General features: G+C 25.3%; 4 protein-coding genes across 6 annotated transcripts; 3 read left to right on the top strand and 1 right to left on the bottom strand.

The window, feature by feature from the left end:
• The first annotated feature begins 1,026 nt into the window (after positions 1-1,026).
• On the top strand, positions 1,027-2,882 carry LOC134835032 (uncharacterized). Its single transcript, XM_063849882.1, has 3 exons — positions 1,027-1,166; positions 1,227-1,491; positions 2,329-2,882. Exons 1-3 carry the CDS (start codon positions 1,155-1,157, stop codon positions 2,772-2,774), a joined length of 723 nt encoding a protein of 240 aa, XP_063705952.1. The 5' UTR covers positions 1,027-1,154; the 3' UTR covers positions 2,775-2,882.
• A 4,213-nt stretch (positions 2,883-7,095) lies between these two features.
• Positions 7,096-7,566, bottom strand: LOC134835119 (peritrophin-1-like). Its single transcript, XM_063849984.1, has 2 exons — positions 7,373-7,566; positions 7,096-7,315 (listed from the first exon to the last, which is right to left on the bottom strand). Exons 1-2 carry the CDS (start codon positions 7,517-7,519, stop codon positions 7,193-7,195), a joined length of 270 nt encoding a protein of 89 aa, XP_063706054.1. The 5' UTR covers positions 7,520-7,566; the 3' UTR covers positions 7,096-7,192.
• Positions 7,567-9,411: 1,845 nt separating this feature from the next.
• Positions 9,412-13,832, top strand: LOC134835014 (fibrous sheath CABYR-binding protein). Its single transcript, XM_063849860.1, has 4 exons — positions 9,412-9,503; positions 12,751-13,346; positions 13,400-13,598; positions 13,658-13,832. The coding sequence occupies exons 1-4, from the start codon at positions 9,486-9,488 to the stop codon at positions 13,814-13,816; spliced, it is 972 nt and encodes a 323-aa protein (XP_063705930.1). The 5' UTR covers positions 9,412-9,485; the 3' UTR covers positions 13,817-13,832.
• Positions 13,833-17,447: 3,615 nt separating this feature from the next.
• LOC134834387 (beta-mannosidase) lies at positions 17,448-22,888 on the top strand. Of its 3 annotated transcripts, none has more exons than XM_063849029.1 (4): positions 17,448-17,607; positions 18,967-19,311; positions 19,367-19,886; positions 20,884-22,888. In XM_063849029.1, exons 2-4 carry the CDS (start codon positions 19,026-19,028, stop codon positions 22,841-22,843), a joined length of 2,766 nt encoding a protein of 921 aa, XP_063705099.1. In that variant the 5' UTR covers positions 17,448-17,607; positions 18,967-19,025; the 3' UTR covers positions 22,844-22,888. The 3 variants fall into 3 exon arrangements, with proteins under 3 accessions (XP_063705099.1, XP_063705101.1, XP_063705100.1); XM_063849031.1 differs by having other exon boundaries at positions 17,516-17,535; XM_063849030.1 differs by lacking the exon at positions 17,448-17,607 and adding an exon at positions 18,719-18,735.
• Positions 22,889-23,951: the final 1,063 nt, after the last annotated feature.

Here is a 23,951-nt window from a genome sequence, read left to right as displayed (position 1 = left end):
TTTTCTCAAATTTGATCGAAAGTTCAATGTGAATCTCGTAGAAGATTTAAGTCAAGCTTTCTTACTGAACTTCGACAATTTCCTCCTTACCGTGTATATCATTTGTTAAAAGCACGTTCATTACATATCTATTTAAAGTCAAATCACCGTGTGGTAATAATAGCAACCATTTACGACTTTGACCAAAATTACTCCATATCTGAGAAATTTAGAAACATTTAAAAAAAAAATGAAGAAAAAAAAGACCGGAGATTCCGCAGTAATTGATAAAACGAGACAATCTGATTTAAAATTATGGAATTGTTTGGCGATTAGTGAACCGTGATTGTTTTTACCACAAATCGCCATGCAATATACTTAAAAGGAATTTTCTTTTCTTTCTCTTCTAGACAGTACGATAGACAGAAACGCAGCGAATTGCAGCGTGGTTGGTATGCAAAACTATTACGCGCGTCGTAACCTGTCTAGTCAAGCCATGTAACTTTTTTTTTCGCTGTTACTCTTTTGTGTAACATATCGAACAAAGTTATAATTGCTACGTTTTTGATAGTTATTATTTTGCAGTTATTGCTTTGTTATTGTTTCTCTGTATACGGTCGAATGCTATGATTATGCAGCTTGGACATATGTTCGAGTAGTTTAAGCTATGCGATAAGCCAAGAATTGCACAGAGACGAATTGCGGAGTAAAATTTTTAGAGAGAAAATTCTTTAAGAGCAAAAGGAGTAAAGAGCAAAGGAGTAAGGAGCAAAAGAGCAAAGAGTAAAAGGAGTAAAGAGTAATAATGAGTAAGAGTAAAAGGAGCGAAAAATGACGTGAGAATGCGTAGGATAGAAGCTACCCTACTTTAAAGCTACCTTCATACAATTCATACAGAAATAGAGCAACGAGATCATTGCGCTCGTTCGCGAAACTTGAAGCAAACAACCTGACTACCAACCTGTTGCTACGTTGTATAAAAGATTTTCTATAAAAGACGTTGATCAAGTCGCGACGTACGTTTGTTCATAGTTGATTTTCATTGTAACTGGACGTGTTTTTTTACAAAAAAAAAATTATTTGTGGAAAAATTTTCTTTCAAAAGAAATTAATTATTACATAATAATAGACTGAATTGCGTGTCACAAAAAAAAATAATTTTTAAGGATATCACAATGAAAATTTTTGTGAGTGAAATTTTCTTTCGTTCTCAAAAAAAATTTAAATAACTGAAAAAAAAATTTTAGATCTTACTCGTGTCATTTGCGGGAGTTGCTCTTGCTCAACAACAACAAAAGTACACAACGCCCGTGCCGATTCTCAAGCAGATCAATAGACACAACGAAGATGGTTCGTATAGCTTTGGTTATGAAGCTGCCGATGGATCATTTAAAATCGAAACGAAATACCCGAATGGAGAGGTACAGGGAAAATACGGATATGTAGATGACCAAGGGAAAGTTCGAGAAGTTGAATATGGAGCAAGTGCGAAACGGGGATTTGAACCTCATGGTAAGGATATTTCATGAACTAATGAAATTTATAAAATATTTTTGACGGTTGAAAAAAATGACAAATTTTGAAAAAAAAATAATTTAAAAAAATTTTTTTTTACAAAATTTGTAATTTTTTACTATCAAAAATATTTTTGAATTATTCACATATTTTAAATAGATTTTTTTTAATTTTCGTTAAAATCAATTTTATTTATTTTAAATCAATTTTTAATTAAATAAATCAAATTAAATTTAATTATTAAAAAATTAAATTATTATTTTTTTTTTAAATTTAATTTAATTAATTTTTTTATTAAAAAATCTTAAATAAATTTTTAATTAAAAAATTTAAATAAAAAAAATTAAATTTTTAATTAAAAATTTAATTAAAAAAATTTTAAAATTTTTAATTAAAAAATTTATATGAAAAAATTAAAATTTTTAATTAAAAAATTTAAAAAAAAAAATTAAAATTTTTAATTAAAAAATTAAATAAAAAAATAATAAATTTTTAATTAAAAAATTTTATAATTTTTTAAAAATTATTTTAAAATTGATTTCGTTAAAAACAATTTTAATAATTTTTTTTAAAAATATATTTTACCAAAATTTCAAATTTTTTAATGGATTTTTGAAAAATCGATTTTTCGAATCTGAAAAATCTTTTCATACTTTATATTTTTAAATTTTTACTAAAATATCTTTTAGTAAATAAAATTGATTTTTGAGTATGAAAAAATTTCTAAAATTCTAAAAATCGATTTAAAAATTCATTTAAATCGATTTTTAAATATGTGAATTTTAAAAATAATTAAAATTTAAAATTTAAAAATTTAATTTTTCCTCTTTAAAGGAACCGACATCCAAGTACCTCCTCCAACAATCTCAAACAATGCCAACTCCATTCCTCTTGGACCCGATGAGGAAGATGATGGTCAATATCGCGAAGACCCGAGCATCTATTGGAAAGATCCCAAATACAACAATGGCGTGAAACATTCAGCTGCCAAAGTAGCTGCTCCAATTTATCGCCCGCCAAGCAATTACAATTCCGCACCAAACCAATATTACCAAAATAATGTGCAAGAACGCGTTTACCATCAACCGCAACCCCAGCAGCAATATCGCCAACCAGCTGTTTACCAACCTGAACCTGTGTACCAACAACCACGCTTCCAAGCCTACCAACAGGCTCCGCAGCAACGCTATTACAACCCCAATGCCCGTTCTGACTTTTTGCAACATTCGGCAATCCAAAACTTTGACCTCAACTCAGGATCTTACACGATCAGCTATTAGGTTAGAATTCCCTGAAGCGAAAATTTGTCTTGTAAATTTCTCCCTCTTTCTGTTCTTTTGTTAAGAATAAGTCTTATGAATAAGTGAGTGTCCATATTTCGATCGAAAAAACGAAAAAAAATAAACAAATAAGAATTTCTTGAAAAAAAAAATTTTTTTTTCTCCAAACTAACTCGCCCACGTTCGTGTGACAAAAACAAAGACCGCATGTTAATCAGAGCAAGTCAACAAATCAAAGTAGTAAAGGGAGAGGTGCGACACAGGAAAAAATATAGGTAGCCTCAAGGTGATCTACTTTTCGATTTAATTATAACGTAATAATAATGACAATTATGATCGCACGTCGAAGTGACAACATTCCTTAAACTTTTTTCTCTTTACAAAAAAAAATTTTTCAATGACGTGATGACTGACGAAAAATTCCATGGTCTCTTCGAAATTACATCAATCATGCGGAATTCAAATTAATTACATTTTTTTCAAGTCGCAACTAGAGCATGGCAAAAAATGGGCATTTTTGTGCAAATCAAGCAACATAATGGCAAATAAGTTGCATGTTTATATGGATTTTACTGCAGATTGTGATCGGTAAAAGAGCAAGTCACTGATCGTAGCCCACTCGGTTTGAGACAAAAGTTTCCATTGATTTTTATTACCAAATTTTTATTGAATTTGCCTTCACTATTCGATTGGTATTTGAGAAAACCAAAAATTTACTTGTTTTATACTTGTTGAATACTTCATAAAATATATTTTTTTTTAATTTTTTAAAAATTTTTTTTTTTTTTAAAATTTTTTTTTTTTTTTTAATTTTTAAAAATATTTTTTCATTATTTTCATTTTTTTTAAATTTTAATATTTTTTTATTATTTTTTTTATATTTTTTAAATATTTTTTTTTTAAATTTTTTTTTTAATTTTTTAAAATATTTAATTATTTTTTTTTAATTTATTTTAAATTTTTTTTTAAATATTTTTGTTTTTAATATTTTTTTATATTTTTTTATTTAAATTTTATTTTTATATTTTTTTTTATTTTTTTTATATTTTTATATTTTGTTTTTTATAATATAAATATATTTTTTATAAACATTTTTTAAAATTTTTTATTTTTTAATTTATTTTTAATATTTATTTTTTTATTTTTAATATTTAATTTTTTTAAATATTTTTTTTAATATTTTTTTAATATTATTTTTTAATATTTTTTTTAATTATTTTTTTTTTTTTTTAAAATATTTATTTAATTTTATTTTTTAATTTATTTTTTTTATATTTTTTAAAAATTTTTTTAATATTTTTTTTAATTTTTTAAAATATTAATATTTTTTTAATATTTTTTTTTTAAATATTTATTTTTTTTATATATTTTTTTAATATTTTTAAAAATATTTTTAATTTTTTTTTTTAAATTTTTTTTTTTTTTTATATTTTTTATTTTTTTATTTTTCAAAATTTTTTTTAAAATATTTTTTAAATATTTTTATTAAATTTAATTTTTTTTTAATAAATTTTTTTTTTCTTTTTAATATTTTTAAAAATTTTTTTTTAAATCAAGAAATTTCTGAAAAGTGATATTTTTTAACGTTAGTGAGGGAGTTACTCGACCATGAACGAACTGGATCAGTCACATTCTTCAACTAAACTCAAATTGGATTTATTAGTCATTATTAGTTAAATTGTAGCTTTTCAACATTTTTTCTTTTAAAAAGCTAAAATTAAAATTTTTCCATTTTAAAAGTCCTGATGCTCATTAACGATGATTGACGTTCTGATGCTATCAACGAAGGTGAAACAGGAAATAAAAATTCGCGAAAAAAAAACTTGCATCAGAACAACTTTTGTGCAGCGGCAGCAATATGCACATGTCAACGGAGTTGCTCTCAATGCGACCTTCAACATCGATAATTCAAGTTTATTGCACGTTACGTTCTTGTTACAGTCATAACGAGTTCAAAATATCACAGAGAGCAGGAGAATATGCAAAAAGACAAGGAAAACCTTGACAGTAATCGCGCGTTAAAATATGCGGCGCATTATTTTGCATACCGGAGTTATTTTAGAGTTTGTTCATAGACAAGAATGCAATAAGTGCAAAAAAAATTGATTTAAATTTTTTTATTGCTTGACAGGTGAGAATGAACTCCTTTAATGGTAAAATAACATAAAAGCTGTGATTTGTCATCTTGTAGAATTAAATCGATTTTATTGATCGTAAATGTGGTTAAATCCACGAAAGAGGATAGAAATTGAAAAAAATTGTTTGAAAATAAAAATTTGAGCGTATTTCCATTGATTTTCAAAAAATATTTTTTTTTTTTTTTTTTAAAATTTTTAAAAATTTTTTTTAAATTTTTAAATTTTTTTTTTAATTTTTAAACATTTTTTTCTTAATTTTGAATAATCATTTTTAATAAATTTTAAATTTAATTTTTTTTTAATTTTAAAATTTTTTTTTTTTTTTTTTTTTTAATTTTAATTTTTTTTTTATTTAATTTTTTTTTAAATTTTAAAATTTTTTAATTTTTTTTTTTTTTTAATTTTTAAAATTTTTTTTAATTATTTTTTTTTAATTAATTTTTTTAAAGATTGTTTAAATATTTAAAATTATTTTTTTATTTTTAAATTTTATTTTTTAATTTAAAACTTTTAATTTTTAAAAATTTTTATTTTAATTTTTTTTTCTTGAAATTTTGAAAAAAAAAAATTATTTTTAAAAAAAATCACGAACAAAGGGTGTGTTCGCTCCTTACAATAAAAGATCTCACAACGCGTTTGAATATAATCGATGAATGAAAATTGAAAGTAATATTTAAATATTCACACCACATTGATTGTATTTAAATTCATGATGTGTGATATAAATAAAAGCTTTGCTTGCGGAATGAATTTAATGTAATATGAGTGTAATTGTAAATGTAAATAAATAAGTAACAATTGCAGAGTGCGATAAAGTAAATCCAAGAAAAAAAAGTGAGAACAAATGATTATTGTGTCAGTTTTTGTAAATAAGAAATTTATTTATAAATTGTTGTAATTTAAAATAATTGAAAAATCGCACGAGTTGCAAAGAAATCAAAGAGGTCTTTGACTGAGATTTTTTATTTTTTGCTATTTAATTCATTTTTATGAATTTCTTCAATTTTCATGGGGTTCAAAAATTATATGAGCAATACATAACGGTTCAAAAAAAATTATAAGCCCTAAAAAATTTAAAAAAAAATATTTTGACATAAAGAAAAATAAATTTAAAAAAAAATATTATAAATAGAAAAAAATAAATTTAATTAAAATATTTTATTTATTTTATTTTTTTTTTTTATTTAATTTAATTTTTTTATATTTTATATTAATTTTTTTAAAATTTTATTTTTATTATTTTTTCAAAATTCAATACAATAAAAATTAAACTATTTTTTTTAATTTAAATAATTTTATTTTTTATTTATATAATAATTAAATAAAAATTAAATAAATAATTAATTAAATAATAAATTTATTTAATTAATTAAAAAAAATAAAATACAAAAAAAATAAATAATAAAAATTTTAAAAAATAAAATTAAAAAATAATACTTAAAATAATATTAAAAAAATTAAATAAAATTCAAAAAAAAAAAGAATCAAAATAAATTTTTAAATAAATTTTTATTAAATAATTATTTTATTATAATTTTTTAAGGTCAATGTATCATTTAAAAAAAATAATTCACCGAAAAATTATGAAAAGGCTCCAAAAAAGCATAAAAAATTAATTGTTATGATTTTCGGCATCATTTGATCAAAACTTTATTTTTTTGCTCTACTTAATCTTTTTTTTTTTCTTATATTGTTTTCATAAATTTACCTATAACAATAAAAATCAACAAGAAATAAGATACTCACGTTCATGTTCATTCATTCAGTGTGTCGCCGCTCACGTAGCTGCGATACAAGTCGTGCGCTTTGCATTACTCCGCTAATACAGTGACTTACTCGCCTCATTCTCATTTATTTAAATGCCTTGTTTTGATACATAATCTCGCGATTTATTCATTAAAACATGAAGAAAAAAATTTATTTATTTTTTTTTCGTTATATAATTTTATATTTATTTTTTTTTTTGTTCGCTCGTTGTTGACAAAATATCTTGATCGTTTTTCAGTCGCCGTCTTGTGGTTTAGAGCATTCGTGAGAACTTTTTCTCGCGTAAAAATTGTCGCGGAAATGTTTGAGGCAGTCAGAGGTATTTCCTGTTGTAATTTTTTATTTTTTTTTTCAGTCAGCGACCCTTTTTGCTACTGAAGTTATTAATATTCCTCGATCGTATCTAAATAATAACCGTCAACTTTCATTTTTTTTCAATTTTTATGCATTTATTCAATAATTGAAAATATTACAAATAATAAATACTGAAATGGTGTGATCTGGGAAACTTTTTTAAAGTTCACATTTGGCAACAGCAGGCCAGTTACAAGTTTGCTCGATAGTGTCCCAATGAAGATGATCGTCACTTCCAGCGACTTTGGGGCATTGCATCAAGTGTGAAACGCCATTCGAGCACTAAATTTAGAATTTTGTTCAAGAATTTAAAAAAAAAATTAAATTTTTAAATTTTACCATGTAATATTTGGAGCAATCACTTTCGTGAGGAATATAAGTCACACTCGATCCCTCGGATTCCCCGCCAGGACATCTTGGATCAATTTCGGCACAGCAAACAGCGGCAATAAGAATTGCAAAGACGGTTAATGAGAGGAATTTCATTTTGATTTTTTTTTTGTAAGGAACTTTTTTTTTGCTTTGTAGTTAAGGCAATTTGAATTGAACTGATTAGTTGTTGCTTTGACGAAGCCTTTTATACGCAAAAATTTGTATTATCAAAAAATGATAAGAATTTTTTCGCAGAATCGTAAATCGTTCAAGATTCTTATCGAAATTATGACTTAAAATTGATAATTTTTTGGTACTTTTTTGATTTGATCAATTGACGGACGATGTCAAAGTGATCAAAATTAACAAGATATTTTTCCGTGAATTTGAGGATTTCTGAGATTCGTGATAAGGGAAATTTGGTAATTAGATTCGATGAAATGGAGATTATGTAAGATTCATTACGAATTTTTGAAAAAACGAGTAGATTTTTAAAAGATTTTCGAAAATTTCTATTCTTTTCTCAAATTTTCGAAATTTTTCAAAGAGAATTTCAAATTTTTCGAACATTTCAAATCAAAATTTTTGAGCCTTTTAAATTTTATAAAAATTTTAGAATTACTTGACAATATTCAAAAATTTGAGAATTCTATAAGAAAATTTCAAAAATTAAAGAACTCTCTTAAAATATTTCGAAAATTTCAAGTTTCGAAAATTTTTCTGAATTTTTTTTTAAATCTTTAAAGAGATTTTTGAGATTTTCGAAAAATTCTTTTACGATCTTCGAAACTTTTAAAATTCTCTTTGAAAAATTTTGAAAATTTCAAAAAAACTTTTTTTTCGAAATTCAGGAAATTCGAAAATTTTTGTTTGACGATTTTCGAAATCATCAAATTCTCTTTGAATTATTTTTAAATTTTCGAAAATTTGTGAATTTTTAAAAGTTCAAAGTTTACCTTAAGAACTTTCTTAAAAAGCTTTTCTAAACTTTGAAAGTTTTTTTTCGAAAATTTTCGATATTATCAAAATTCTTTCTTAAGATTTTCGAAATTATCAAAATTCTCTCTTAAGATTTCCAAAAATGAGAGTTGTCTTAAACATTTTTTTTTAAATTTAAGGAAAAAATTTTGAAAATTTCGAAAATTTGAGAATTATTTTTAAATTTTTTTGAAATGTTTTTTTTACAATTTTTGAAATTCTTTTCGATTATTTTCGAAAATTTGACAATTTTCATGAACAATTTCTAAAATATTGGAAATCTTTTAAAGTAATTTCGAAAATTTTTGAATTCAAATTAAAAACTTTTCTTTAACAATTTTCGAAAATTTTAAAAAATTCATTTAAAAATTTTCGAAAATTTGAAAAAAAAAATTTAAATTTTCGAAAATTTGTAAAAAATCATTAATTTTTTTTCGAAGATATGATTTGTAATCGCTACCTTGACACACCAAAAGTAATTAATATCATGTCAAAAAAAAACAAAAAAAATCATCGAACAGGAAGAAGAACATTTGTCAGCAACAACTTTAACGACAACTTCTATGTTAATTCGTGCCATTAACACCTACGAAACAACAATAGCTTGGCGTGGCTGGCATATTAACCCAAAGAAAAAAGAAAACATTCACTTACATTTGCATTACTCCGCGTTCTCTATTGCCAACAAAGCTTCCTTGTACGACACAACATCTGTACGACAAAATGCAACGAAACCGAGACCAGAGCAGAGACAAAATATGAGCAAACTTCAACAATTGTCTATTCGCGGTACTCAAACACTCACAAATTCATTCATTCGTTCACGGCGAGCCTCGCGTTACTTTTTTTTCGCACACAGGAGCCTCGTTTCCCTCTCGTTTCAACCAAACTCAAAACTATTAAAGTACGAGTAAGTTAACTATAGTTGCTGGCAACGGTGATAGTAACAAAGTGTATAAAAAGACAAGAAATAACTATTATGTGGTTCAGTTTTTCAATTGAGTTTTCAGTGCAAACAACAACGCGAAGTGACGCGTTCGCCTCCTCTCTAATTAGTGAATTTATTAACTTTACAAGGATAATTTATTAATTAACCACAAAAATGATGCTTTTCAAGTTGGTAGGTCAAAGAAGAGATAAAAATTTAAAAAAATCGATTAAAGACAAATTTATTGAATTAAATTAAAAGAAAAAAATGAAAGTAAAGTAGTTACAAGGACATTTTTTTTACCGGTGTGAAATAGTGAATCAAAGCAACTTTCAGAATCCTTGAATTGATCTTCTTGGAAAAAAAAATTGGCGGAAGGAGACGCCTGGTTTTTATCTAATTCATGTTTTCTAACAAAAAAAAATATAAAATATTGAAGAATTTTACAAAAAATTGAAAGAAAATTCTTCTAATGAAAAAATTATTAAAAAATTTATAAAATTACGTCAAAAAAATAAATTTTTATTCTAAAACAATAAATTTTTAAATAAAATAAATTTAAAAAAATAAAGGAAAAAAATGTATTAAAAAAATAAATTAAAAAAAATAATTTAAAAAAAAATAATTAAAATAAAAAAAAATTAATTAAAAAAAAAATTAATTAAAAAAATTAATTTAAAAATTATTTTAAAAAATTTAATTAAAAAAATAATTAAAAAAAAAAAATAATTAAAAATAATTTTGTATTAATTTTTTACAAATTATTAATATATCAATTAATTTGTTGTATTTTTTTTAAACAAATTTTTCAATTATTTTTAAAGGAATGCCAATTACTTTTTTTTAATACTATCCAAGTAGAAAAAAATTAATTTTATAAAAAAAAATATTTACGGTGCATTTTTCACATGGAATAATTTTTTTAATAAAATTATAAACACTCAATTAGATTTTAATTAAAAACCTGAATTATCAGATTTTTTTTATTAAAATTTTTAATGCGAAATTTTTTTTTTATAATGTGAAAAAAATATTAAATTTTGAAATTTTTTTTATGTAAATAATTTTTTTAATATTAAAATTTTTACTTAAAATTGCACAATTAAAGTCAATTTTTGTCATAATATCAAGAAATATATATTTCATTAAAATATTTTTTAAAAAAAATCAAACCTGATTTTCAATATCTATAAATAAAATTTTATTTCAATTTTTTTTCTTTATAAAAAAATAAAATTTTAATGAAAATAGTTGAAAAATTGATAAAATACAAAAATATTCTTATCTAAGTCAGTCAAAAAATTTTCCATTTAATTAGCAAGTTCACTGACCTCTTAACCCAATTTTATCAATGAGCTGAAATCATCTACTTTTATCACCAACGATCGAGAAATAAATTAAATTTGCAGTTGAAATTCACAACACATAAAAATATCTCTCTAAACATGAAATACCAATTGTTTCCCATAACTTAACTCCAGCAACAACAACAAAGCATAGCGACATACAGACAGCTGCTCTTAACATGCACATTACACGGCCCGAGATATTATTACATAAGACAACAACTTTAGATAAATTGCATGCACAAAAAGTTGCTTCTATGTAACGATGGATTATTGGGCAACTTTGCTAGATTTTCTGTCTTGTCTTGTCTTTTTTTTCGTACAACGCGAAGATTACTCGATGCTCCGTACAAAAAAAGGGTAAAGGTTATTTTTAGGGACTGACAGCAGAAATCAGGGACACCAGTAGAAGAAGAAGAAGAAGCAGAAGTTTTGCTTGAGGAACAAAAAAAAGTTACGAAATTTCTGGCCATGAAATAATTCGTGAGGTATTTAACGAGACGCGAACAAAAAAGTGTCTAAGCTCAAGTGATTGATTGCAATGCAAGACGAAGACCGGCTTATGGATTTAAGTGTAATTTAATATTCAATGTGAGGTCAAGTAACGTCGTCGACTGCTATCAACGTTACCTAAAAAATCGTTATTTCTTGATTTTTTTATTTGCAAAACCATTCAATTGCATATTGGTGAGAACAAAACAAATTATTATTTATTTTTATTATTAAGACATCATTAAATTCGATTTTCTCATGGATTTTTGCACACGAAAAATTTGCGAAGACGATTTATGAAAGATTTGCTTGTTGTTGTTGTTGTTAGGTTCAGTCGACCGGAATGTCTTGTGATGTAACTGCTTTGGCATTAAGACAAGTACTTACAATAATCAAAATTGTTTTAAATTTCATATACTTAATTTTATTTTAGGGAAAAAATTTACTATTAAATATTGGGAGTTTCCAAACAATCGGGAGATTTTAATTCTCGGGTATTCGAGTTTCAATATAAAATTTTCAAAAATCCTTAGCAAAGTGATAAAAAGTCAAATTGAGGGACACACAACCTAAATCAAAAATTTTCATAAAAAAAAATCAAGATATAATTTTTTTCGAACAAGAAGTAATTTACATCGTAACAGAACAGAGAAGAGTAAACAAAAGTAATGGATGCAATAGAATCTTAAAGATAAACTATAAACGAATAAATCAGCTATTGAATACTATGTATCCCTTTTAAACTTAAGTCGAACTCGAACAAACGACAAAATGTATTAAACAAACATATTTCGTGATAGTAAAACTGTATAAAATAAACTTCTCTAAAACAAATTAATTCTCAGAAGTTGTCAGGATTGTAGCGGCATCAAAACAGAATATTATATATTGTCATCTTTAGAGATCCACAGATGTTTATAGTATGACAAAAAAAAACAAACGAACAAACAAAATGAAGCGTTCACAACCACTCCAAGTTCAAGAGTTCATATCAGACAAGTAGAAGACTAAAATGCCAAACATTCTTATTGTTATCCTCAATGCGAAAAATGATTTATGAAAACTTACAACACTCCTTTGAATCAGATGTTTATTAATTTTTGACTTAATGAACACAATTAATGCAACACATTGAAAAATTTTTCTGATTAACTAAAAGATAACTAAAAGCTTTTGTACTTTTTTGTGCATTTCTAATTTGACTATGAGTCAAGAGAAGATAATTTTGATATTTCAAAGTAGATTAATTTAAAGGAAGAAAAGAACCAATCTATCGTCATTCGATTCTCGATTCTCTTATCCGAGTTAAAATCGTGAAAGTTTCAATATTTCGTAAAATGATTTTTTTTATGAGTTTAGAAAGTTTTTGAAAATAAGGCTCAATAAAGCATTACAAACCAAAAATTTTCTCAAAATGAAACAAAAATATAAAAATCGGAGTTTCGAGAACAAACGAGTCCCGGATTTTACAATCTCTTAATTGGTTGCTTTGAAGTTTTTTTTTAAATTTTTAAAATGATAAGGCTTGACGGTTAAAAATATTTTTTAAGATCAAAAGTTAAGATAAAAAAGTAAAAAGAGATTCGATATTTCTATTTTAGATTTCCGTTGCTTGCTTAGCAACTCTTGCCTCAACACAAGACTACCAAGACTTTCAAAATGTCGGTCGACAAGCACCTTTGAGACTCAGCAGTTCAAACGAACCAAAACCCACTCCTGTGCCAATTCTCAAGCAAATCAACAGACACAACGAAGACGGTTCCTACACATATGGCTACGAAGGCGCCGACGGAAGTTTCAAAATCGAAACGAAACTTGCCACGGGCGAAGTCAAGGGTAAATACGGATACACTGATGAAACGGGAAAAGTTCGCATTGTCGAATATGGCGCCAACAAATATGGCTTCCAACCATCCGGAGAAGGCATTACCGTAGCGCCTCCTACTCTTGTCGACGAAACAACCGACAAAAATGGAAATTTATTGCCTGATTACGAAGACGAGCCTGTTCAACGTGCTCCTGCTCCCAAATATCGCCCACAAAAAGCTCCTCGTCCTATTTCTCCGCCGCAGCAGCAGCAATATTACGAGTACGAAACTCAACCAATTCAACAAAATTATCAACATCAACCAGCAGCTCCAAAATACACAGCGCCTATTGCTCCTTCGACAAGAATTAGTGCTCCTGCTCCTCCAAGGTAAATTTTTTAAAAATATTTTTTCGAACTTTTTAAAGAAAAATTTTTTTTAGACTTCAAATCCCGGGTGCCCAACAAGCTCCTTTAGATGTCGTTTATTCGAAAACTCCTCGCCCAGCTCGATTTGACGATTATGAAGATGTTGGTCCTCAAACATTCCCTCAGCAACAGCAGCATCAACCTCAGGCACGTAAAGATGCTTTCCCCGCACAATTGTTCACGCAAGCTGCTCCATCGCCCCCAAAACAAAACGTAATTTCTCATATCTTGACCTATCAAGGGATCCTAAATAAAAACTTACAATCTTATAGCAAGTAGCGTATCAAGCTCCTCGTTTGCAACAAGCGCCGCAAAACTTTGCCCCGCAAGGACGCAGCTCAGGAGGCGGCGTTTTGGATCAATTGGCGAAAGACTATGCTTTACCGTCGGGCGGCACTCCATTGCATGACATCTCCTTCGGTTACTATTAAATGTTGTTTTGAATCTCTTTTTATACGAAATTTATTTAATAAATGGCACAAACTCAAATTTATTTGAGGATTTATTTTGATAGATATTTTAAGAGCGATTATGAAGAGCTTCATTATATTCATTAACAAATCGTAAAAAAATTATCTAAAAAAAATTGAAAAAAAAATTATTAAATTTATAGAATAAGAAAAAAAATAAAAATAAAAAAAAAAAAATTAAAATAAAAAAAAATGACAAAAAATTAAAAAAAAAATTATTTTGATTTTTTCTATAATAATTTTAATTAAAATAAATAATTAATTATTTCCTAATTTTTTTATTTAATTTTAAAAATAAATTAAATTCATAAAAAAATAAAATATGAAATTCAATTAAGGCGCTATCCATTTACGGCGTCGGATAAAAAGGGACATTTTTTGACCCCAGCACCCCCTATAATCGGAAACAGTCGGAATTTGTTTTTAAGACCCCCCTAAATTTATTTTTGCGAAAAGGCATACTATTGTAATTTGTAACTTTGAATCATTCTTTCAAACGAATGTAAACTGACCCTTAAACAATTGCAAAGCTAAAATTTATATGGAAATTTGTGAAAAATTGTACATGTTTACTCAGTAAGTTGAAAAACAGATCAAAAAATTTTGAAGCACTTAAATTTATTTTTGCGCAAAAATTCATTAATTAATTTGACCCTGTAAGACAATCTTAAACGAATGTAAATTGTAAAAAATACGTCGGACTATAAATAATTTATAATTTCCCCCCTTTAATTAAAATTTTAATTTTTTTTTTATTAATAAAAATAAATTTGTACATTTATCTTTGACCCTGTAAGACAATTGCAAAGCTAAAATTATCAAATTTTAGAAATATCGGAAAAAATAAAAAATACGACCCCCACACCCCCTTTTGACGCCGTAAATGGATGGCGCCTAATGAATTTATTAATTAAATAATTAAATTATTTTTTTTTTCATATAAATTAATTATGATTAACATATTCCAAATTTTATTTATTTAGTATTTAAAAAAAATTATTTAAATTAAGATAATTAATAATTTTCTTTAATTAAAATATTAATTTAAAAAATAAATTTTATTTATATTTTATTTATCAAATTTTAATTTATTTATAATAAAATTTAAATAATTATTTTTTTAATTTTAAATAAATAATTATTTTATTTTATTTTATTTTTTAATTTAAAAATTTTTTAAAATTAATTAATTTTTTTTTTAAATATTAATTTAAATTTTTTTATTAATTAATTAATTAATTTAATTTCTTCAATATTTAATTTTTTTTTCATATTAATTTTTTTTTATTAAAAATTTGCAATTATGAAAAAAAAATATAAAATTAAAAAAAAATCATTTTTGTCGATAAATATAAATCGCATAGGGAATCCACAGCAAAAATGTACCAAAAAACAAGACAAAAAGTTGAAAAATTCCTTCTTTAAACTCTTCTGTGGAACGAACGTCTCGAGGCAAAATCTTCAGATTCATCTTCAACATCGGCTTTCCATCCACGAAACATGCATAAATTCCTTTATCTTCAAAAATTGTCCTTGAAATCAACAATTCTCCTTTTAAATCAACCGCAATGTGACGTTCGGAGTCTCCTTTTCCAAGAGAATTTACTTCGTTTTCAAAAAATCTTGAATTATCTTTCACCCAACGGATTTCCTGAATTTCTTCAATCGATTTTCGATGCAAGAAACTTTCAATGGAGATCCTTCAACGACTTCCTTGTTCACTAAAGCCTTAAATTTGACATTTTTGTGCGGTTTCAAGTAATTCGGAAGACAATTGTAACAAATTTTGGTCACACGAAAGTTTTCCAAAGCAAAAGTTTTTTCATAAATTTCGTAAAAATCTCTCAAAAGTGCTTCCGAACGACATTCGTAAGTTTTTTGACCAATTTTTATGTAGCACAAAAAATACGAATGCATGTCATCGGATGTTTGGCAGTAACATTGGGACCATTCCGTTGTGTGATAATTTACGGTAGCGTTAAATTTCCGCAAAACCTCATTAACCACAAAAGTTGTCTCGTTCACGTACATCGTCGCGCGAGTTAAGGTCGCGTTTTTGCAGGTAATTGGATTAAAAACTGAAAATAACCGCAACCGTTAGTCACATGTGAGGTTAAAAATTGACGACAAATGCTTACCAATGACATCGTAACCGAATCCCAAGTTAATCTCGTTGCGACAAAAATACCTTTTTTCGTCGATTTCGGTGACATTTTCCATGAAAAGTGATCCAACTTCGGAAAATTTGAAGCGATTTCCGTGCAATTCTGTCACGTGACTTTCGCTTTCGCTGAACCAGCGGATTTTCGCGTCAAAGTTGAATGAATTGAGGCAAGGACGACATTGGAGAGTGACGTCGGTTGATTTTTCAACAAAAATCGGTTGAAATTCATCTGAAGTGTTATGACAAAATTTTAATGAACGAATCTTTTGAGAAGTTGATGCAACAACAAATAATGACAACACAAAAAAGTAATTGAGTGACATCGTTCAAGATGAGTGATTTTGCATCAAAGCTTACTTTAATCCATTTTTTTTATGTTTTCTACGTGAAAGAAATTTTTAGTGCATTTTAAAAAAAAATGTGAAAAGGATTTTTGTGTCAAAATAATTTTTACGTTTTAATTGAATTTTTTTATTTTTTTTTTTAATTAAAAAAAATATTTTTTACATTTTTTTTAGAAATAAAGAAAAATCGAAAAAAACCTTGAAAAATTAAAAAAAAAAAATAATTTTAAATAAAATAATTAATATCAAAAAATGTAAAAAAAAATTATTTAATTTAAGAAAATCTATTAAAAATTAATTTTCAAAAATTTATGAAAAAATTTTTCTTAAAAATTTAATTTTAATTTAATTTTTTAAATTAATTTAATTTTTTTTTATAAAATTTTAAAGTCATATTTTTTTAAAATAATAAAATTTATTAAATAAAATATTTTTTAAAATTTTATTAAATTATTTTTAAAAATTTTATTTTTAAAAGTTTAATTAATTTATTAAAAATAATAAAAAAAATAGTTGAATTTTATTTAGAATTTTTTAAAAAAATTTTGAACTAAATTAATTTAAATTTGATATTTTATTTAAATAAATTATTTTAAAAAATTATGCATTTGAAAATTCACAAAAAAATATTAAATATGAATATTATTTTATAAAACACTTTATTTAAAATTTTTTTTTTAATTTATTTAATTTTTATTTTTTTTATTATTTTATTTTTTTTTTTAAATTTCATATTTTTAATAATATTTATTTTGTAATTTTTTAATTAATTTTAAATAATTTAAAAAAAAAATAATTTAAAAAAATAAAATTATTTAATAATTAAAACAAAAATTAAAATACGATTTAATACTGACTTTAACGAAAACTTTTAACTTAAATCACATTTCACTCCGATTCACGATCAAAAATCGCGCATTCAATTCGTTGTCACAGACGGTTGCTTCCAATTATAATATCTCTATTTAAATCCACTCGCAGCATAGCATAGCGACATGCCATCAATGAAAATACGACAAAAGAGAACATTATCAGTTTTTGTCGAGTACACTCGTTCAGTTGATATTTGAACGTGAAAGATTACTGTTCATCGGAATTTCTTTGACAAACTAAAAAATAAAGAGAAAAAAAAATATTAAAAAATTGTGATTAAAAAAAAAATTAAAATAAAAGTATGTTAGTAGAGTAACAAAGTACTTACTTGACACTGTGATTCAGAATAAAAAGAAAAAAAACTTTTAAAGGTATTTTGATGACGATTTTTGTTTGAAAAGTAGAAGCAGTTGAACACATGTTTCAGTTTGACAACAAATTATATACAATAATGGATTGTCTTATCAACAATGAGCTATTTTTAATTAAATATTGGAGTTCAATCGATAATGACGTATTTAGTTGTTAAAAGAGGCGTTTAAGTACTTGAGATATAAATTTGTGGGAATTCGATTCATTTTATTTATAAATTAATCAAATTGTAGTTTATGAAATTTTCTTCAAAAAGCATAAATAAAAATAATGAAAAAAGTAAAATCATAAAAAAAATAAATAAAATAAAAATTTTAAAAAATGAATTTATTAAAAAGAAAAATTTAAAACAAAATTTTATAAATTAAAAAAAAATAATAAATAAAATAAAAATAAAAATTTTCAAAAAAAAATTATTCAAAAAAAATGAAAACGAATTAATTTAAAAAATTAATTTAAAAAGTTATTTAAAAAAAATTCTAAAAAATAAAAAAAAAATTTAAAAATTTTAAATAAAAAAAATTATAAAAAATAAAAATTAATTTAAAAAAAATTATTTAGAAAATTTGAATATTTTAAAATTTTTTAAAAAAAATTAAAATGATAAAATTATTTTATTAATTTATTTAAAAAAAAAATATTTAAATTTTTTTTAATTAGTTAAACTAAATTTTTATTATTTTTTTCAATTAAAAAAATTTTTTATTATTAATTTTAATTTTCAATTCGAAAATTTGGTTTATAAAAAAAATTTTTAAAAAAATATTAAAAAAAAAAACATAATAAAATTTTCCATAAATATTCAAATAATTTTGAATGGAATTTAATTAATTTTTTTTACAAATGAAAGTCAAAAATTTTTGCTTAAATTTTTACAGTGAATTTTAAAAATATTTGAAAAATTTAAAAAATAATTTTTAATAAATATTTAAATATTTTTTAACGATTTTTTATTTATTTTTTTTTTTAACAAATTTAATTTAAAAATTTTTGATTTAATTTTTTTTTAATATTTTAAATTTTAAACTTCATTAAATTTTAATTTATTAAAATTAAGTTTTTCAAAAAAATAGAAATATTTCCAAGCCCTTCAAAAAAAAAATCAAAAGTCATTCACGCCAATTCAGGTCAATCCACACAAAAATTTATCTGATAACAAAAATCCTTCTCTTCACACGAAATTCTCACCTTTTCCACAAAAACAAGCAAAAAAAACTGATAAGCAACGAAAAAAATGATAAATTTTTATGCTAATCTTTTGTTTTGTTTGTTCGTCGATTATTCCGTATATTTATTTATTTATTTTCAGACACACAGACAAACAATTTATAAAAATATTTTATTTTATTATCAAACAGATTGCGAGCAGTTAGTACGACATGAACCACGACGCTGTAACAATCAACGAATTAGTACGATGACAAATTTTAATCGAATTTGGTTCCGTGTTGCGGTAATTTTGCTCCTCGGATACTTTTCTGCCGCCGATGCAGCGAAAGAAATTCAGTTAGACATCAATTGGATCTTGAAAATTCAGAATAGCTCGAGACAAGTTGAGGATTTGCATCAAGTTACGGTGCCTTCGGGCGTTTATACGGAACTCGAGAAGCATGAAATGATCGAAAGTGTTCTTTTTTCGAAGAATGACGTCGACTTGCGATGGGTCGGAGAGTCTAATTGGGTTTATCAATTCGATTTTCAAGGTAAAAAATTAATTTTTTTAACATTTTTCATGAAAAATAATTTTTTTTCTTGCAGCTTTTGACGAAATTAACAATTTTAACTACACAATGATCACTTTTCATGGCTTGGATACAATTTCGGAGATTATTCTCAATGGCAGAACTGTCGGATTGACAAATAATATGTTTGTTCGTTACACTTACGACATAAAAAATTTTCTGAGAAAAGGCGCCAACACACTTTTAGTTAAATTCTCGTCGCCAATTCAAGCAGCTTTGGATAAAGTTAATCCCAAAGATCCAATTCCGCCGGAATGTCCCCCGAAACGATATAATGGCGTTTGTCACATGAATTTGCTGCGGAAGATGCAGGCGAGTTTTAGTTGGGATTGGGGACCAGCAGTGCCCTCCATGGGCATTTGGAAGCCCGTTTATTTGGAGTTTTATAACACGGCGCAAATTCGCGATGTCACTTATCGCTTATCGTCACTTATCGTCGAGGATAAGAAAGAATGGACTGTAGAGATAAATGTTTTTTTCGAGCTTGGAAAGAAGGCAGATGCGAGAACGGAGGGAATTTTGACGGCGAAAATCATGTAAGAATTTAATTTTGAATTATTGAAGTTTAACTTTTTTATGATTAAAAAAATTAAATTTTTAATTTTTCAAAGTAAAAAAATTAATTTAATTTTAAATTTTTTCAAAGTAATAAAAAATTAATTTTTTATTAAAAATGTTATAAAATTCTCCAAAAATTAAAAAAAAAAATTATTTCAATAAAAATTTTGACAGAAAAAAATTAATTAATAATTTTTTGAAAAAAAAAAAAATAATTAAAAAAATATTTTAGCTTTTAAAATTATTTGAGCTTACAAAACGCTTTTAAGAAATTTTAAAATTCATAAAATATCCAAAAATTGGTTCAAAATGTAAAATTTTAATAAAAATATGTTAATTTTTAACAAAAATTTAATTTTAAATTTATTTATAATTTTTTGACTAATTTTACTCTTCAAAAATTAATAATTTAGAAAAATAATTAATTTTTTAACGTTTTGAATATTTTTGATTGAAAATTTAACAAAAAAAAATAATTAAAAATTTTTTAGTATTTTTTTTTAATTTTCAATTTTTTAATTTTATCAAATGAAAAGATAAATGCGATAATTTTCTTTAAAATATATATTTTTTTTTAAATTTCTTTAAATTAAAATTTATTGTATTTAATTTAAACTTTTTCAATGTTCAAAAAATATTTTTTTGTAAAATCGAGTTTTTTATAATTTTTTTTTTTTTTCAAAAATTATAATTTTACTTTATAACAAAAAAATATTCAATTTTTTTACTGAATATTTAATAAGAAATTAAAATTAATTAAAAAAATTAATTAATTTAAAAAAAAAATAATTTTGAAAAAAATATTAATTTAAAAAAATTAATTTTTATTTTAAAGAAAAAAAATTATTTAAAATAAAAAATAATTTTTTAAAAGAAATTTTAAAAATTTTTACTTAAAATCTCTTTTTAATTATAAAAAAAATTCAAAAACTTACCAAATATTTTTATAAATCTCACAATTTCCTTCTTTTTCAGTGAATGCAACAACGCCAACGTCTCCAAACCCATCCGCATCGTAACCGACGCTAATGGCGAATATCAAGACACCGTAACACTTACTGTCTCCAACACTTCAGTGCGCGAATGGTGGCCCAACGGCTTCGGATCGCAAGTCCTTTACACTTTAGAAGTAACTTTCGAGGATGTCAAATCAAACGAAGTCGCAAACGGCCCAAACAGCGATTGGCGCACGACAAAACACGTCAAAATTGGCTTTCGCACGATCGAATTAGTCGAGGAACCCGCCTATCCCGAAGGACTTTCGTTTTATTTCAAGGTCAACGGCAAACCGATCTTCATGAAAGGCTCGAATTACATTCCGGCGAGCATTTTTCCGGAAAAATCGCAAGAAAAACATCGCATCCAGACACTTTTGAAGGCGGCGAAGGATGCGAATATGAATATGTTGCGAATTTGGGGCGGCGGGGTGTATGAAAGTGATGATTTTTACACGGAAGCGGATAAAAATGGGATTTTGCTGTGGCATGACATGATGTTTGCTTGTGCAATGTACCCGGCGGATGAGAATTTCCTGAAAAATGTGAGGTTAGAGACGAAACAAAATGTCAGGAGGATCCAAAGTCATCCAAGTGTCGCGATTTGGGCGACAAATAACGAAAATGAGGCTGCTTTAAGGCAAAATTGGTATCAAACTCAGCATAATTTCGATAAATTCGAAGAAGATTATCGAAAATTGTACATTGAAACGGTTCGTGATGAGGTTAGAAAAAATGATCCATGGCGCGTTGTTTTGAATTCGTCCCCCAGTAACGGCGAAACTTTTGAAAATGTCACCATTAACGAATTTCCGCAAGATTCTCATTATGGCGACGTTCATTACTACAATTACATCATAAATTTGTGGCATCCATGGGAATATAATGCAGCACGATTTGTTTCGGAATATGGCTTCCAAAGTTTCCCCTCGAAACGAAGTTGGGAAGTTTCAAAACGAGAAAATGACGATTTAGGCGCGTTAATTGATCATCGCCAACATTTCCCGGAAGGTAGCGCTCCCATCATGGGATTAATTGAGAAAAATCTCCCGTCTTTGGACAAAAATCACGAACTTTATTGGGATTTTTTGATCTACTACAGCCAAGTAAGTCAAGCGATGGCGATCAAGATGCAAACAAACTTCTACAGAGTCAATACGGGTTACGGCAAAGACGCTATCGGTACAATGGGCGCCCTCTACTGGCAACTAAATGACGTATGGACTGCCCCCTCGTGGAGTAGCATCGAGTTTAGCGGGCGTCAAAAGATCCTTCACAATTACATCAAAGAAATTTTCGAGAAAGAAACTGTCGTCGGACTTTTCAACAAGAAATCCTCTCGAGGACAACCTGAAGATCTCGAAATTTTCATTGTTCGTGAAAACTTAAAAACCGCCAAAAACTACACCCTGATCATCCGTTTCTACAGCTTTGACGATCTTTCGATCGTTCACGAGGAAATCCAAAATCACCAAGTCCCGCCAAATTCCGTAACGCTCGTGCACACTTTCAAGGTTGGCGAGTTTTTGCGCGCCAAAAATCTCGATCGTTTCAAGCACATAATAAAGTTGATTTTGAGACCAGTAGAAAATGCGGTGACATTATCGCGAGATGTAGTACTTTTGAATCCGCCCAAAGACTCAAAAGGTTTAGGCGGATTGCTGTTGGAGAAGAAAATCGTGCATAATTATTGTAATAAGGATTCCAATATGGCGATCGTTAGTATTGAAATTAAAATTCAAAAGCCCGCCCTTTTTGTCTATCTGGAAGTAACGAATCCAGAAATTACGCAATATACCTTCTCGTCGAACGGATATACGCAAGTTGAGCCAATACGAATTATTACGCTGGAATTTATGAATGAGGGATGCGAACAGGGACGCTTGAGTGATGAACATATTCAGATAATGACTGTTAATGAGCCTTATAAGATTTATTAGATTTATTAGAATATTCAATAAAAATTATTTGTTTTTTTTTTAACATTTTTTATTTTTTTTTATTTTCGCAATTTTCAGATTTTTTTCTTAAATGTAAAAATAATTCTCGAAAGATAATGGTATTTTCTTTTTAAAAAAATGGCGGGAAAATTGCGATGTTTATAAAATTTTTAAATATTCATACTTGACATCCCTATTTGACTTTTTTAGAGATGTACAATTTTTTTCTATTTTTGTAAATAAAAAATGACAGATCATGAGGAGTATAAAAATGTGAATTATCACATCTCTAATGATCTGCACAATGAATTTCCCAATGAATTGAAAAAAAAAATCATTTAATTTAAAAGGTAACTTTTCTTATGATAAATTTGTTCATCAGATTTATGGAAATGAAAATAAATTTTAGATCATTTTTAAAAATTTTGCACTGAAATAATTAAAAAGTATTCTAGATGATATAATGAAGATTTATCATGTTTCAAAAAATTAAATATGGCTGTCTTTGAGTACTTTGTGAGGAGTATAAAAATGAAAATTACTCATATTTGACATCACTATTGATCTTTACTTCCATTTTCCGCCATTTTTGATAATTGTTTAACGTATTTGAATATAAAAAACCAAATATTGCTTAAAATTTGTTTTCTATCAACTTAATTTTTTTCTGTAAATTATTTTCTAAAAAAAAATATTGTAAAATATTCATTAAAATTAAATTAATTTATTAAATTCAAAAATGTAAAAAAATTTTCATTAATAAAAAAAAAATTTTAAATAAACCGAATTATTTTAAAAGTGATTTATTTTTTAAAAATTATTTTATTTTTTTTTATAATAAAAAAAAAAACAAATAAGTAAATAATGATAAAATTTAAATAAAAAAAAAATAAAAAAAGTGTTTTTCATACAAAAAAAAAAAAAATAATTATAATAAAAATATTTTAAAAAATTGTACGGAAATACTTATCTTTTAAATCAAAATAAAACAAATTTTTAGTTGAAAATTAAAAAAAAATTAAAAAAAATAATTTTTAAAAATAAAAGTATAAATTAATAAAACTAATTAATTAAAAATGCTTAAAATAGCTGAAAAATCATGTTTGGG

Source organism: Culicoides brevitarsis, chromosome 3, assembly GCF_036172545.1.
Source record: "Culicoides brevitarsis isolate CSIRO-B50_1 chromosome 3, AGI_CSIRO_Cbre_v1, whole genome shotgun sequence".
Taxonomy (NCBI): domain Eukaryota; kingdom Metazoa; phylum Arthropoda; class Insecta; order Diptera; family Ceratopogonidae; genus Culicoides; species Culicoides brevitarsis.
This window is presented reverse-complemented; position numbering and strand designations above follow the sequence as displayed.